We start from the raw sequence: 16,987 nt of genomic DNA, 5'->3' as shown, positions 1-16,987 counted from the left end.
ATATGTTTTATTAAATTGGAGCTTAGTAGCCCTCCTTGATTTATTTTTTTCAGGAAATTTTTAGTGAATGCCTATATGGGCCAAGTGCCTAAGTTACATCTGTGGGCAGCAGGTTCCATATTTACTTTTCACAGCTACCTCCAGACCTTCTCTACCAGGGCCATGGTTAGAACTTCATTGGGCTCTGGCACAAAGCAGTGGTGCCCCAGTACATGGCAGGGATAATGCTGTCCCAGCCAAAATAGCAATGTACTCTCTTGTTCTGTCTTCCTCTTCTCCCACTAAGTCACTCAGCCCTAAACCAGGTGTGTTCCAGTTTCCTCTACTACATGTGCATCAACCTCCTCTCAGCTCCAGAGAAGACAGGACCACCTTCCCAAGAAGGTAAGATGCTGTAGTTTGACCACTCATGAGGTCTGTGGTGGTCTTTTAGAGTCTGGATGCCTTGCTGATTGGCTGGGTAGTGAGTCAGTACAGTAATAAGAAACCTTTGCTTGAAGCTACCCAGAGGAACCATGGAATCATGGAATGATGGAACTGTAGGCGGCTTCCTAGGGAGGTGAGATAATAAATAAATCAGAAAACAGTGGAATCCAAGCCCCTGGGACCTTTAGACTTAAGGGTTGAGAAGGACTCTAAAGCTCAACAAGTCCAGTTCCTCCCCGTGACCAACTTCTCTGCATTGTCCCTCACACCAGGGCTCTTGCTCTCTGCCTGTTACCCCCAGATACCTTTGCTCAAAATATCTTTTTTTTTTTTAAACCTAATATGAGATTTTCCTAGTCTATGTTTTCATGCAGAAGTGTATTTGTTGTAGAAATGGGGAAATGGCGAGTACTCTAGTGTTAAAGTTAGAAGATACTTTATTTATTTATTTTTGGCTGTGTTGGGTCTTTGTTTCTGTGCGAGGGCTTTCTCTAGTTGTGGCAAGCGGGGCCACTCTTCATTGCGGTGTGCGGGCCTCTCACTATCGCGGCCTCTCTTGTTGCGGAGCACAGGCTCCAGACGCGCAGGCTCAGTAGTTGTGGCTCACGGGCCTAGTTGCTCCGTGGCATGTGGGATCCTCCCAGACCAGGGCTCGAACCCGTGTCCCCTGCATTAGCAGGCAGATGCTCAACCACTGCGCCACCAGGGAAGCCCTGCTCAAAATATCTTGAACAGCCTGTTTCATTTCTCCATTCCTTCATTCAAGAAATATTTCTTGAGCATCTACTATGTGCCAGACTCTATTCAAGGAGCTGGTAATAGGGAAACAAAGTCCTGTTCCAATGGAGTGGGAGAGGCAGACAATAAACACATAGATATAATGTCAGGGGTGGATGAGTGCTATGAAAAAAAATAAAGCTAGGTGAAGGGATGGGGGTGATGGAAGGAGGAGGTACACGTTAGGGTTTTCATGAGGAGGTGAGGAGGTGGCATGTTGGTGGAGGTCTGAGTGAGGTCAAGGAGTCCCATGCACCATCTAGGCAGGGGGAGCAGCAGATGCAGGGCTGAGAGCTGGAGGTTTTCCCTTTTGCTGAGTATTAGTTGAGCTTCTGCAGCATGTCAGGGAGGCCTAAGTGCAGCTGCGGATACAGTGATAATTACGATACGTTCTCTGCCCTAAGGAGTTCCTCTATCCTAGACCTCTCCCTCTTGCTATAACATAAAACAGTTTAATCATTGTTTTATTCATTCATTCAACAAATACCGTGCCTTCTTTGTGGGTGACATTTGCTGCTGGCTGTGTTTCCTCTTTTTACATTTATGAAGATGTTGTCTTCTCCCTACAGACTTCCCAAACCGCTCTTTTTCCTTTGTCTTTCTCAGACACTATGCTGAGAGAGACAGCAGCACAGGTGAGCATTTTCATTCCTTCCAACATGGCTTGGCTTCTAGTTCTCTCACTGTACCAGCCACTCCTCTCTGCTCGGTGTCCAGCTCTCTGCCTCCTATTCAGGTGTGGTCTGGCCTGCACAGAGAATGACATGATGACTTCCACCATGGTGGCAGCCGCATCACAACAGCCTCTAGTGTTCACCAGCACCAGCCCCTGCTGCAGGCAGCTCCCTCTCTTGTTGGAATAGGAGGGGCCACACTGTCTGCCCCCTCAGACCCTGAGATCTTGTCATATCTCAGAGCACCAGGAAGAGCAGCCAACCTTACTTACTTATGGATGTGCGAGGCTCAAGGATATTAGTTTTGTTATTATCACAGTGGTCATAGTGTGCTTTGGTAGAAAAGGCCCTAAGCTTAGAATTAGGAAACCTGACCTGACTCTGCTAGCACATCGCAGTGGGACATTCTCCATGTCACCTTCCACTTGCCTGTAGGCCCACTGCACTGGCAGGATGGACCCTTTCATTTGACCTCTAACTTGGCCCCCTGCTTGCAGTCTCTCATCCTCCAACCAGTCTTCACCGACTGCTAGACGATCTATCCTTAACATCTCAACTACCCTGGCCTTCAGCCATTGTCTCCAAACATCAGTCTGTGGGGCATTGTCCGACAGTGATGGAGTTTTCTCTGGTCTATGGTGAAATTTGGAAAATAAGGGTAATGTAGTGAATTTTCCATAAAGGTGACTTTATTCAAAATTTAAGCTCTGAGGTCCTTTTCTTTCATATTCTTTTGGTAATCAAATGTTCTTTCTTTTAAGAAACAGAAGTTTCATAAGAAATTTAGGAATCTGTTCTCAGGATAAAAGCCATATTCTCTATTCATCATTCAAGGTCTTTCACAGTCTAGCTACAAATTACATCACACAGTCCCAAACCCCTAACACTCCACATCTATTCACTGAGGGGCCAGTCACACTGAACTCCTTCCTGCCCCTTATACATGACTTCCTCTTATGCCTCCAGGCTGCTGAACTCCTTGCTTCCTGGCTCAGGGAGTCTCTTCCCTCCTTTCTCTGCCTGTTTTCTCTTCACCCTCCACAGTTCCCTCCTCTTTGAGCTTGCCCTCCCCGTCGCAGGTGGCGTGAGTCACTCTCTCTTCCACGCTTGAACATGGCACTGATCACATGTCCTGTAATTATCTGTCTCATTATCTGTTTTTTCCCACCAGCTGCCAGCTACTGGAGGTAGGGCCCATGTCTCACAGCCTGGCCTAGAGTAGCCAATCAGTGGACATTGTCAAGTGAATGAATGTATCTATGTCCTTCCACATGCTACCTTTAGTCTCTCCTGGTAGAGAGGAAGAAGAGACTGATTTCCTTTTATCTGGCGTGTATCCTTGCTGCCCTGTGCAGTACTCTGTATGTAGTAGACACCCATGTGCTCATTACCTGCTCTCCTGTGTCCTTTGTGTGATTTTTCTCCTGCTTGTTCTCTCCCCAGAACTATCTGCAGTGTCTGAGCTTCTGCAGCATGGGCTGCCCCAGATAAGCAGCAGGAGCCCTGAAAGCCTTGCTTTCCTGTCGGATCGCCAGTACGTGGAGGGAGCCACTCGCCAGAGACAGTACTGCATCCTGCTCCTCTTCTACCTGGCCTACATTCACGAGGACAGGTCAGTGCTCAGAGCTGGTGGCTGACAGTTGGTTCTGGAACCTACATCTTTAGCCAAGTTCAGTTCAATAAATGTTTACAGAGGCATCCTCGCCAAGCCTGGTGCTGGGCACTGGGGACACAGAGATAAGTGAGAAATGGCTTATATTCCTCAGGGGCTCACATGTTGGAGAGGGGGTTAAGACAGGTGGGTAGTCTGTCTAGAGACAGAGGCCTAGAATGCTAATGAGAGTTCCTTGATATCCCTGAGGGTGTTGTTCACGCACCAAAAAAAAATATCAGTGCCTTACTTTGGTTTTAAGAATCACTATACAATTTTTTAAAATTTAAAATCAAAAGACTATTTTCTGTTAAGCTTTTAAAAAATAATTTATTGAGTTAAAATTTACATAATTAAATTAACTGTTTTAAAGCGAATTTAGTGGCATTTAATACATTCACAGTGCTGTGCAACCACCATCTCTATCTAGTTCCAAAATATTTCCATCACTCCAAAGTAAAACCTCTTATCCATTAAGCAGTCACTACCCATTCCTTTTTCTGCTCAGCTCCTGGCAACCAACAGTCTGTGTTCTGTCTCTATGGATTTATCTATTCTGAACATTTCCTATAGATGTGGTCATACAGTATGTGACGTTTTGCACCTGGCTTCTTCCACTTAGCACAGTGTTTTCAAGATTCGTCCAGTGAGCATAATGTTTGTAGCATGCATTGGTACTTTATTCTTTTTTTTTTTTTTGGCTGAATAATATACCGTTGTATATATACACCACAATTTGTTTATTCCTTCATCCATGGCTGGACATTTGGGCTGTTTCCACCTTTTGGCTATTGTGAATAGTAATGCTGTGAATATGTGTATACATGTATTTGTTTGAGTACTTGCTTTTCTCTTCCTTTTCTGTATATACTAGGTGTAGAATTGAGGAGTCATATGGCAATACAATGTTTAACATTTTGAGGAACTTCCAAATTGTTTTCCAGAGTAGCTGCAATCCTACCAGCAATATTTGAGGGTTCCAGTTTCTCCATATCCTTGTTAACACTTGTTGTCCATCTTTTTGATTATAGCCAGCCTAGCGGTTATGAAGTGGTTTTTGCATTGTGGTTTTGAATAGCATTTCCCTAATGACTAATGATTTTGAACATCTTTTCATGTTTTTCTTGGCCATTTGCACGCCTTCTTTGGAGAAATTCAGATCTTTGACCCATTTTTTTAACTGAGTTGTAAGAGTTCTTTATATGTTCTAGATACAAGTCCCTTATTAGATATATGATTTGCAATTTTTTTCTCCCGTTCTGTTAGTTGTCTTTTAACTTTCTTGATGGTATCCTTTGAAGCACAGAGTTTTAAATTTTTATTAAATCTAATTTTAAAAATTTGGGGGGGATGAAATATGTCTGTTTTTTCTGTTGTCATTTATGCTTTTGGTGTTGATTCTAAGAAACCATTTTCTAACCCAAAGTCATGAAGATTTACTCCTATATTTTCTTCTATAGTTATTTTCTTTCACAATTTTAGCTCTTACATATAGGTTTATGATCCATTTTGAGTTAACTTTTATGATGGTGTGAGGTAGGGGTCCAACTTCTTTTTTTTTTTTTTTTGTGGTACGCGGGCCTCTCACTGCTGTGGCCTCTCCCGTTGTGGAGCACAGGCTCCGGACGCACAGGCTCAGTGGCCGTGGCTCATGGGCCCAGCCTCTCCGCGGCATGTGGGATCTTCCCGGACCGGGACACGAACCTGTGTCCTCTGCATCGGCAGGCGGACTCTCAACCACTGCGCCACCAGGGAAGCCCCCAACTTCTTTTTCATAATGTGGCTTATACAGATGTTCCAGCGCCACTTGTTGAAAACATTATTTTTCCCCCTTTGAATTGTCTTGACACCCTCATTGAACATCACTTGACCCATGAGATAGTTTAAAAGTTTTTTTCTGGACTTCCCTGGTAGCACAGTGGTTAAGAACCTGCCTGCCAATGCAGGGGACATGGGTTCGAGCCCTGGACTGGAGAGCAACTAAGCCCATGCGCCACAACTACTGAGTCTGCGCTCTAGAGCCCATGAACCACAACTACTGAGCCTGTGTGCCACAACTACTGAAGCCCGCGCACCTAGAGCCCCTGCTCCGCAACAAGAGAAGCCACCGCAATGAGAAGCCCATGCACCGCGACGAAGAGTAGCCCCCACTCTCCATGACTAGAGAAAGCCCCTGCACAGCAACGAAGACCCAACGCAGCCAAAAATAAATAAATAAATAAATTTATATATATATAAAAAGTTTTTTTCTTATTTTAAAACTCGTGCTTATTGTAAAAACTCAAGAAAAATGATTGGCTATAACGTTAGAATACTTCCCCATACACCTGCCAGAGTTAACTACTATTAGGTACCCTCCATGAACTCTTCTGTGTGTTAAAAAACACGAATAGAGGGACTTCCCTGGTGGCACATGGTAAGAATCCACCTGCCAGTGCGGGGGACGCGGGTTCAAGCCCCGGTCCGGGAAAATCCCTTATGCTGCGGAGCAACCGAGCCCGTGCGCCACAGCTACCAAGCCTGCGCTCTGGAGCCCGCGAGCCACAACTACCGAAGTCCGCACGCCTAGAGCTCGTGCCCTGCAACAAGAGAAGCCATTGCAATGAGAAGCCTGCACATCGCAATGAAGAGTAGCCCCCGCTCGCCACAACTAGAGAATGCAACGAAGACCCAACAGAGCCAAAAATAATAATAAAACAAAACAAAACAAAACAAAAATCACACAAATATACTTTTTTTTTAATATACAGAATGGGATATAATACAAGGTCTTCAACTTGCTTTTTAACTTAACAGTATATCTTGGACATCTTTCCATGCTACTACATGTATTAATAGGTCTACCTTATTCTTTTGGTAGCATAATATTTATATTATGGCTATTATCCATTTTCTTTTTAGTTTTTAAATAAACATTTTATTTTGGAGTAATTTTAGATTTACAGAAAAGTTACTCTTCACCCATTTTCTCCTAATACATAACTGTGGTACATTTATCCAACTAAGACAGTAACATTGGCACATTACTATTTTTTCCAATTTTTTAAATTGTAAAATACACAAACATAAAATTTACCATCTTAACTATTTTTACTGTACAGTTCAGTAGTATTAAATACATTCATAATATTGTGCTACCATTACCACTATCCGTCTCCAGCACTCTTCATTTTGCAAAACTGAGACTCTATACCCATTAAACAGTAAGTCCATTCCCCCCTGCCCCCAGCCCCTGCAACCACCATTTTACTTTCTGTTCCTATGATTTTGACTATGCTTAGTACTAATTATAGTGGAATCATACAGTATTTGTCTTTTTGTGACTGGCTTATTTCACTTAGCATAATGTCTTAAGGTTCATCCAAGCTGTAGCATATGTCATAACTTCCCTCCTTTTTTGCACCAAATAATATTCCATTGTACATGTATATACCACATTTTGCTTATCCATTCATCTGTCGATAGAGACTTGGGTTGCTTCCTTTTATTATATATTGTCAATAATGCTGCTGTGAACATAGGTATACAAATATCTCCCTGAGTCCCTGCTTTCGATTATTTTGAGTATATACCTAGAAGTGGAATTGCTAGATCATCTGGTCGTTCTGTTTTTAATGTTTTGAGGAGATGTCATACTGTTTTCCACAGTGGCTATACCATTTTACAGTCCCACCAGCAGTGCACAAGGGTTCCAATTTCTCCACATCCTCTCCAATACTTATTTTTGTTTTTGTTTTTGTTTTGATAGTAGCCATCCTAATGGATATGAGGTTGTTATCTCATAGTTTTGATTTGTGTTTCCCTAATGATTAGTGATGTTGAGCATCTTTTCATGTGCTTATTGGCCATTTGTATATCTTCTTTGGAGAAATGTCTATTCAAATCTTTTCTCCATTTTTTAATCAGATTGTTTCAGCTTTTTTGTTGTTGAGTTTTAGGAGTTCTCTATGTATTCTGGATATTAATTCCTTATTAGATATATGATTTACAAATAATTTCTCCCATTCTGTGGGTTGCCTTTTTACTCTGTTGGTAGTCTTTTTTTTTTTTTTTTTTTTCGGTACGCAGGCCTCTCACTGTTGTGGCCTCTACCGTTGCGGAGCACAGGCTCCGGACGCGCAGGCTCAGCGGCCATGGCTCATGGGCCCAGCTGCTTCGCTGCATGTGGGGTCTTCCCGGACCGGGGCACGAACCTGTGTCCCCTGCGTCGGCAGGCGGACTCGCAACCATTGTGCCACCAGGGAAGCCCTGTTGGTAGTCTTTTGATGCACAAAATTTTTAAACTTTCATAAAGTCCAGTTTGTTTATTTTTTCTTTTATTGCCTATGCCGTTGTTGTCATAACCAAGAATTCATTGCCAAATTCAATGTCAAGAAAGTTTTGCCTTATGTTCTTTTCTAAAAATTTTATAGTTTTAGGTCTTAAGTGTGGATCCATTTGGGGTTAATTTTTTTTTAATATCGTGTTAGGTAAGAGTCTAACTTCATTCTGTTGCGTGTGGAAATCTGGTTTTCCCAGCACCATTTGTTGAAAAGACTGTCCTTTCCCCATTGAATGGTCTTGGCACCCTTGTTGAAAATCATTTGATGATATATGTGAAGGTACAATACTATTAACTAAGCTTTATTCAGATTTCACCAATTCTTCGTCTATCATTCCTTTTCTGTTCTAGGACACAAGCCAGGAAACTGCATTGCATTTACTATTACCTATTTAAAAATGTTTAATTTGGGGGGGTCTTAATCTGATAGGTGAGACATAGGGTAGAAAATTTAAAAGATATAAGAGGGTATATAGTGAAGTCAGTTTCCTCCTCTCCCTTGCATGTACAAGTATAGACGTCTCCCTCCCCCAGAAAGTAGCCCATTGAACACAGAAATGTTTAATGATAAATACGAGAAGGTGGACTGGCTGCCAAAGCAGGGCCTCCTGAACCCCAGAAGCAGCATCCTTCTGTTTAACACTGCCGGTCCAGCTGCCTGATGCTTTACCTTCTAGGTGTGAGTGAGGAGTCTCTGGCCTCTAATAGAGCCTTGCACAAAGCACAGAACTATGTGCTATGCATGTGTGACGATGCTTTGTTAAATATATACAACACACTCTTTGTGCAAGGTGTCATTAGAATGTGGACATGCTGGGACAGAAGGACAGTGGCTGAGGGAGGACGTGGCCGGGCAGGACAGCCATCTCTGCCTTTTTCACTCAGACTCTCCTTGGTTGACAGGTTTGTCTCAGAGGCAGAGTTATTCATGGCTGTGCGAAGCTTCCTCCTGTCTCTGCAGGACCAGGGTGAATGCCCTCCACTGGTGGTTTTCAGAGCTTCCATCTATCTACTTGCAATCTGCCAGGACAAAGACGGTGCGCTAGATGAGGTATGGACCAAAGTGCCTGGGGCTTTTCTTCCTCCTCTTGCACCTCTTCACATCATGGTTCCTTGGGAGACTATGATGATGTATATATAGAGAAGGTGGGTGGCAGAGAGAGAGTGTGTGTTGGGGGAGTGGGGGAAGATAGAGTGCTGATATATACATAGCCCTTGTAACTTAGCCAATTCTCTCAACAGTACTGGGAGGCAGAGATTATTATTTCCATTTTATAGATAAGAAAATCAAGACTTAGGTTAAAGTATTGATAACTTTTGCTAGGTCACACAGTTAATTGATGGCGTGACCAGGACTCCAGCTCAGACTTGACCAACTTCCAAGGCTCTTTTCTTAGTACCACCTCTGGTTTATGCAGGAGGAAAGAGGTGTGAAGTGTCTCCAGGTAACAGTTTATCAAAGTGTGTTGCCGGCACCCAGATCATTGTTAACCAGGCTGGTCTTGGATTGCTTTGAAGGTGGTTATATGTTACAAGTTTTCTCTCTCTAGCTTCTTTATAAACTCTCAGGGGTGGAGGACTATGTGTGATTCATCACTGGATCTGTCACCTTTTCCACTGAAAATTGCTTTTATTCCTTAGATGTGGACTCTTCAGCCTCAAATTAAGGACTCTCTTCCTTCACTGACTATTAATTTTGCCTTTTTAAAAAAATTACTATTGGGGCAAATGTGACATGAGCAGACCTGGTTTAATCTGAATGGAATCAGGAAGGTATAGTAGAAGTGCAAGTGTTCTCAAGTAAGACAGATGTAGGTATATAATGTCCCATTGTCTCTCTTTTTGTGGTATTAGCAGCCATTGGTGATCATTCCCTAGATCCTTTAATTCGTTAGGGATTGCAAAATATAATATCCTAATTCTGTCATTCTCTCTTTGTTTATTAACTGGACTATTTGTATAAAAAAAACTTCTCTCACCAACTATTCAGTTACTCTGAATGATAGATTGTATAGGAAGCATAGAGTGAATGTTTGATTCTTTCCCTTTAATTACCAGTTTTCAAAAAAAATGAGTTGGTTGCCTAGCACTCTCTAAAAGTGACCAAAGAGATTTTTTTAGTATCATTATGAGCTCATCGATTTAAAAATATTTGATGGTTTCAATCCACTATATTATCCTTTTGAGGATCAAACCGTCCTATCTTTGGCCAGTGGGAGACTATTCAAGGTTGCTCCTAAGCCCTTTTGACACAACCTTAGTGATCTTTGACACAGAGTTTGAGTTTTCTTTTCTTTTTTTAAAAATAAATTTATTTATTTATTAATTTTTTATTTTTGGCTGCTGCACGTGGACTTTCTCTAGTTGCTGCGAGCAGGGGCTACTCTTTATTGTGGTGCGTGGGCTTCTCTTTGTGGTGCTTCTCTTGCTGCTGAGCATGGCCTCTAGGTGCGCTGCTTCAGTAGTTGTGGCACGTGGGCTCTGGAGTGCAGACTCAGTAGTTGTGGTGCACAGGCTTAGTTGCTCCATGGCATGTGGGATCTTCCCGGAACAGGGCTCGAACCCGTGTCCCCTGCATTGGCAGGCAGATTCTTAACCACTGCACCACCAGGGAAGCCTGAGTTTGAGTTTTCTAGTATCACAAGATGCTTCAGGCATTCCTGCTCTCCCATCCTGTCTTGATCCTACCCAGTTAGGCTTTCACTCTTACCATATCCCTGAAAATGCACTTGTCAAAGTCACCAATAACAGAGACATGGCTAAAGCCAATAGTCAGTATTTTAGTCATCATCTTGCTTGACCTATCAACAACATCTCTTTTCTTTGAAACACTGCTTTTCCTTGGCATCTAGAATACCAGGTATTCCTAGTTTTCCTCCTACTTCTGTGGCAGTTATGTCTCAGTGTCTTTTGCTGATTCTCTTTTATCGCCTTGACCTCTAAATGTTGTAGTACCTCAGGGCTCAGTCTGTGACTGCTTTTCTTTTTTCTCTAAATTTACTGCTTTGATGATCTCATACAGTCTCATGGTTTAATTCATGGCTGGATTAAACAAGATCACTCTGGCCACTAGGACAATATAACAGAGGAGTACAAGGGTGAGGATGCAGAAACCAGTTAGGAGGCTACAGCAATAATGTAGGGAAGAGATAGTGGAGTAGGTGGTGAAAATTGTCAGCTTCTGGATATATTTTCAAGTTGGTGCCATAGGATCTCTTGATGGACCAGTGTGAAGTATGAGAATAAGAGAAGATAAAAGGATGTTTTCAAAGATTTTGGTTCTCATGAGGGTCAAAGAATTGTTGGATTGAAATACTAGAGGGAGTGAGCTGGAAAGATAGGAGGGGTGGTGGTAAAATGGGACGCTTGAAACTGGGATTATTTGGGAGGGTGCAGTTCTTTGTAATGACAAGGTCTAGATACATGACCGTGGGAATGAATGGCTGAGGCAGGTAGAGGAGATTAGAAGGAGGAAGTAAGAGAATTTAGAGGCCAAGGTTTTCGAACTAGGGAAATGGGAGTGAAAATAGCCCCCCTTGAGAGACTGTAGGCAAAAGAGGTTTTTGGCAGAGAATCAAAGCAGCAAGGTGAAGGGAATATTCAAAGAGGTACAGGACATAGGGAATTTGCTGATAACTGTGAGTGAGTTCTAGAGGGCACGTGGAAGGGTTGTGGAGCTGTGTAAGAGTGGGAGATGGGATTTAAAGAGGGCATGTCCTGAGCCATATGGGGGTGACCTGAAATTTCTGGGCTTTCTGAGGTGACTGATGTAAACGGGGGAAAAGGACACAATAGGAATAGTCCTGATGGCTTCAAGACTAATAATCGTGGCAAGATTGGTTCTTGGGGGCCCTCTCTTCCCATCTACCAGTGGGTGTGGAGACTTAGGAGGTAGTTATGGAGGAGCTCCAGATTTCCCCTGTTAGGTGTGAATCCATAAATGATATATAACATTGTTTTGCATTTTAAAAATTCTTATATAAATATATAAATGGCAATATACAGTCACAACTTGTTTTTTTTTCACTTCATTTTTGTTTTTCTATTTTTATTTATTCAGGTTTTTTAAAAAATTGTGGTAAAATACACAAACATAAAATTTACTATTTTAACCATTTTTAGTGTACAGTAATGGTATTGTGTACATTAATATTGTTGTGCAACCATCTCACCACCATCTATCTCCAGAAATCTTTTCATCTTGCAAAACTGAAACTCTATACCCATTAAACAATAACTCCCCTATGTGCATTGACCACTTATCATGTGCCAGGTGCCAGGTGCCATGTGGGTCCCTGTCAGGGTTGAGGTGAATCAAACAAACTCCCTGCCCTCAGGGAGCACCAGTTTGGCAAGAGAGACAAAAAGATCTCCTACAAGGCAGGGAACAGCTGCAGTGCTTCCTGGAGCTGGAGGACCATTGAGAGCTACGAAAGCACAAGGGGCAAGAGGTTGTGTCCGATTGTGGCATCAGAGAGGCTTCGTGGAAGAGATGGAGGTAGTGAAGGGAGAACTTTCAGGCTGAGCGTAGAGTAAGATTTAAGATACAGAAGTGGGGAGTTACCCAGTCTATCCATTCAAGGAAGGAAGCCTAGTTTAGTGTGGCTTGGCTAGGTCATGTGGGAGAAGGAGTGGAAAGAAGCTGGGAGGTAGACCTAAGTCTTTAATAACATGCTCGAAAAGGAAATTAAGAAGATAATTCCATTTACAGTAGCATTAAGAAATTAAATATATAGGAATAAATTTAACAAAAGAAGTGCAAGGACTTGATCACTGAAACTCACAAAACATTATTGAAAGAATTTAAAGAATACATAACTAAATAGAAAGACAACCTGTGTTCATGAATCAGAAGACTTAATGGCCAGTTATAAGATAAATAAGTGCTGGGGATGTAATGTACATCATGATGACTACAGCTAACAATGTTGTTTTGTATATTTGAAAGTTGCTAAGAAAGTAGATCTTAAAAGTTTTCATCACAAGGAAAAAACTTTTGTAATTATGTGAGGTGATGGATGTTGACTAAACTTATTGTGGTAATCATTTCACAATATATACATTTATCAGATCATTATGTTATACTCCTTAAACTTATACAATGTTATACATCAATTATATCTCAATAAAATTAGGAAAAAAGAAGACAATAGTGTTCAGATGGCAGTACTCCCCAAATTGATCTATAGATTCAACATAATCTTGATCAAAATCCCTGTTGCCTTCTCTTTTGTTTTTTTAAGATTTAATTTTATTAATTTTTGGCTGCGTTGGGTCTTCGTTGCTGCACACAGGACTTCTCCAGTTGCAGCAGGCGGATTCTTATCCACTGCGCCACCAGGAGAGTCCCTGCCTTCTCTTTTTTTGTCCAGAAATAGACAAGTTGATCCTAAAATTTATATGGAAATGCAAGGGACCCAAAATAGCCAAAACAATCTTGAAAAAGAAGCACAAGGGCTTTCCTTGTGGTACAGTGGTTAAGAATCCGCCTGCCAATGCAGGGGACATGTGTTCGAGCCCTGGTCCGGGAAGATCCCACATGCCACAGAGCATCTAAGCCCATGCGCCACAACTACTGAGCCTGCACTCTAGAGCCCATGCGCCACAACTGGTGAGCCCGCGTGCCACAGCTACTGAAGCCCGTGCACCTAGAGCCCATGCTCCGTGACAAGAGAAGCCACTGCAGTGAGAAGCCCGTGCACCACAACGAGGAGTAGCCCCCACTTGCCGCAACTAGAGAAAGCCCGCGTGCAGCAACGAAGACCCAACACAGCAAAAAAAATTAATAAATTTTTTAAAAAAGCACAAGGTTGGAGGACTCACACTTCTTAAGTTAAACTTACTACAAAAATAGAGTAATCAAGACAGTGTGGTTCTGGTATATGTCTAGCATAGACAACCAGATCAATGGAATACAACTAAGAGTCCAAAAATAAACCCATATTTTATTTTATTTTTATTTTTTTTTTGCGGTACGCGGGCCTCTCACTGTTGTGGCCTCTCCCGTTGTGGAGCACAGGCTCTGGACGCGCAGGCTCAGCGGCCATGGCTCACGGGCCCAGCCGCTCCGCAGCATGTGGGATCTTCCTGGACCGGGGCATGAACCCGTGTCCCCTGCATCAGCAGGTGGACTCTCAACCACTGCGCCACGAGGGAAGCTGAAACCCATATATTTTTAAAAGGATGCCAAGACAATTCAGTGGGGAAAGAATAGCCTTTTTTTTTTTTAAGAATAGTCTTTTTAATAAATGGTGTTGGGATAGCTGGATATCCACAAGCAACAGAATGAATTTGGACCCTTACCTCATACCGTACACAAAAAATAAATCAAAATAGATCAAAGACCCAAATGAAGAGTGAAAACTATAAAATTCTTAAAATAACATGTTAAGGAATTTGAGCTTTGTAATATGTACAATGGGAAGAGATAGGTTTTTGAGGGTTAATAAATGATTCAGAACACCTGCCCTTTGCTTTCTCTGTGCCAGGTCTTAGGCCAAGTGCACAGATCAATCTGCCGCAGTCCCTGCCCTCAAGCATCTCAAGTCTAGTGTGGGAGGTGGACAAGTACACGCTGACAATTATGATACACTGTGGTATCATTATAGAGCTGGGTTTCTCAGCCATGGCACTACTAACATTTTGCACAGTCTAACTCTTTTCTGTGGGAGGCTGTCCTGTGCATTGTAGGATATTTAGTGGGATCCTGCTCTCTCCTACTAGATGCCAGTAGCACTCTCCCAATCAAGACAATCAAAAATGTCTGTAAACATTTTAAAATGTCCCCTGAGGAGCAAAATCACCCCCAGTTGAGGACCATTGTTATAAGGTAAGCACAGTGAGGTTTTCTTTTCTCTAGAGGGTGCTGGTAGTAGATATCCTGGAGCACTGAGAAGCCAGTACATTTTTCCCGCTATGTCTTGGCTGTCTGTGTTTATTGGGGATTGGGGTCTCTTGAGTCCTCTGCAAGGTGTATTTACCCCTTTCTTCTTTGCCTCCAGGCTGTGGTTGGCGCCATCAGAAAATTACTAGAGGGCATCCCGGACCTGCACCTAGTGTACACCCACCACCCCCTCCTGCTCAGGTTATTCCTGTTGTATCCAGAGCTGATGAGTAGGTTTGGGCACCGTGTCCTGGAACTTTGGTTCTCCTGGGAAGAGAGCATCTGTGAGGAGCTGGATGATGTCGCCTCTGCTGGGCAGCCCACCCTTCCCGCCAGCTTAGCAGCCCTGTTTCATGTGCTCAGAAGCAGCCCCAGCACCCTGCTCATTTTGCTGGTAGGTGACCACTTGCTCATTTCTACATTCAGAGATGGTGGGCCCTCTCTCTCTGGGAGCTGGTTTATTGAGGTCAGGAGGCACCCGCAGCTGCTTCTGCCTGCCTCTGGACTTATCACTGTTTCCATGTGAGTAGGAGGTGCTTTCGGCTGGCAGGTGCCTGGTTTCTGTAAGTCTATACCCTTTCTTAAGTCTGATGGAGGTCGGCTCACTGAGAGATATGTGCCTCTCTAATCCCCAGGGGATATACCTATGAAATGCTGACCTCAGTCACCATTCCCTCCCGCCTCCCTGTCTTCTCTTAAGCATATTCTGTTAACAAGGGTTTGATGTCATAGGGGAGCCCTGGGGCACGTAGATGAAGATGTCTGATAGCAGAGGGACTCAGCCTCTTTTCTACCATAACTCTCAGGATAATGTTACATGTGCAACACCCTCCCTTAGGCATACCCAGAATTTTTTTGTCATGAGTTTATTGCATATTCCATTGCTTTTTTTATGAAGTAAGACATTCCTATAATTCCTATAATTTCTGTCAGGTACATCAGTTAGATAAGTAAGCCGCCTGCTGTCTGGAGTTTCTAACACACTGACTTTAATTCCATCTTTTTTTCCTCATTATTATAGAGATGACTGCTATAATTTATATATATATATTAAAAAGGAAATTTTTTACACATTTGACAATTTGTATTTAGTGACCAGTTACTAGTTTTAGGTCCCAAACTGAGCACACTAGCATATGAGACACTCTTTTTAGAACCCCTGCCTTCAATGCCAGTTACTTGGCTCCCCACCCCTTAGTCCTGGAAGAATGACATAGCCCTTTAGAGAAGAGTGGGTGTTCCTTTGATATTCTTATCATCAACAAACACGATTCCCTGACTTTATTGGAGTGACTGTGGTGGAAATAACACCTGCATATTATATATCTCACATCCTTAGGTACCTACATCTGTCTGTATTCACATTCTCATGTACACACTCCCCACTCAGACTTAAATCTTCACCTTTTTCCCTGAGATCTGTCGTCTTGTGAAATCACACACGTGTTGGCTTGATAGGGGCCACATTCATGCTTTGGCTCAAATTCTTCCTTGGAGGAGGAAGAAAAGAGAAGAAGGAACGGGTTAAAAATAAACCATTAGTGCATAGGGAAAGAAGAAAAGATGGGATGCCAGGCAGAGTAGCAATGGACAGAGCTAAGATACTGGATTTTCTTTGCCAGGTAATGTATTCAGGGTCAATTCCTCACATATAACAGGTACTTATAAATCTTTGCTGACCTATTGAGTTAGGGGTCTGGACAGATCTAAGTGTCTCAAAAAAGAAAAATTCAGATCTTCTGAGAAAGATACTAATCATGGTATCTTATTTTTTTCTTTTTAAACAGATGAAGAAATAGGTTTAGAGAGATTTGTCCAAGGTCACAAGAGCTGAGATTAAAACCCAGATTTTGACTCCCTAATGTTCTTTCCAGTAAACTCAGCTAAATTCAGTGTTTCATCTAATGGGAGAGCTGTTTGTTTGAGCACTAGGGATATAGGGATGAATTTCACCTAGTCCCTGCCCCATGGGCCAGTGAGAGACTCAGACACAACAAACCACTAACAACTGGAAGATGAAGGCTTCTCTGAGCTTCGGTTTCCTCACATGCATAAAGGAGATAACATGGGGATAAATGAAAGAATGTATAGGAACACTTGTGATATGCTATACAGGGTAGACTATCATTCACTGATTATTGACTGACTCTGAACCGGATAATGTTAATCTCACAGAGGCTTATTGAATTGCCAAGGTCATATAGCTAATAAAGATCATGACCATGACTGGAGCCTAAATTAATGAGTTTTTCACT

General features: G+C 42.5%; 1 protein-coding gene across 1 annotated transcript in view; it reads left to right on the top strand.

Moving 5' to 3' along the window:
* The window catches only part of MEI1 (meiotic double-stranded break formation protein 1), a 67,169-nt gene that overhangs the window by 26,343 nt on the left and 23,839 nt on the right, over positions 1 to 16,987 (top strand). The window contains exons 17-20 of the mRNA XM_019944141.3: positions 287 to 384; positions 3,321 to 3,489; positions 8,753 to 8,900; positions 14,851 to 15,126. Coding sequence (XP_019799700.1) covers positions 287 to 384; positions 3,321 to 3,489; positions 8,753 to 8,900; positions 14,851 to 15,126 — 691 coding nt within the window. The remainder of the gene's footprint in view (positions 1 to 286; positions 385 to 3,320; positions 3,490 to 8,752; positions 8,901 to 14,850; positions 15,127 to 16,987) is intronic.

The sequence above is a fragment of the Tursiops truncatus genome, chromosome 11 (genome assembly GCF_011762595.2).
Source record: "Tursiops truncatus isolate mTurTru1 chromosome 11, mTurTru1.mat.Y, whole genome shotgun sequence".
Classification (NCBI taxonomy): domain Eukaryota; kingdom Metazoa; phylum Chordata; class Mammalia; order Artiodactyla; family Delphinidae; genus Tursiops; species Tursiops truncatus.
This window is presented reverse-complemented; position numbering and strand designations above follow the sequence as displayed.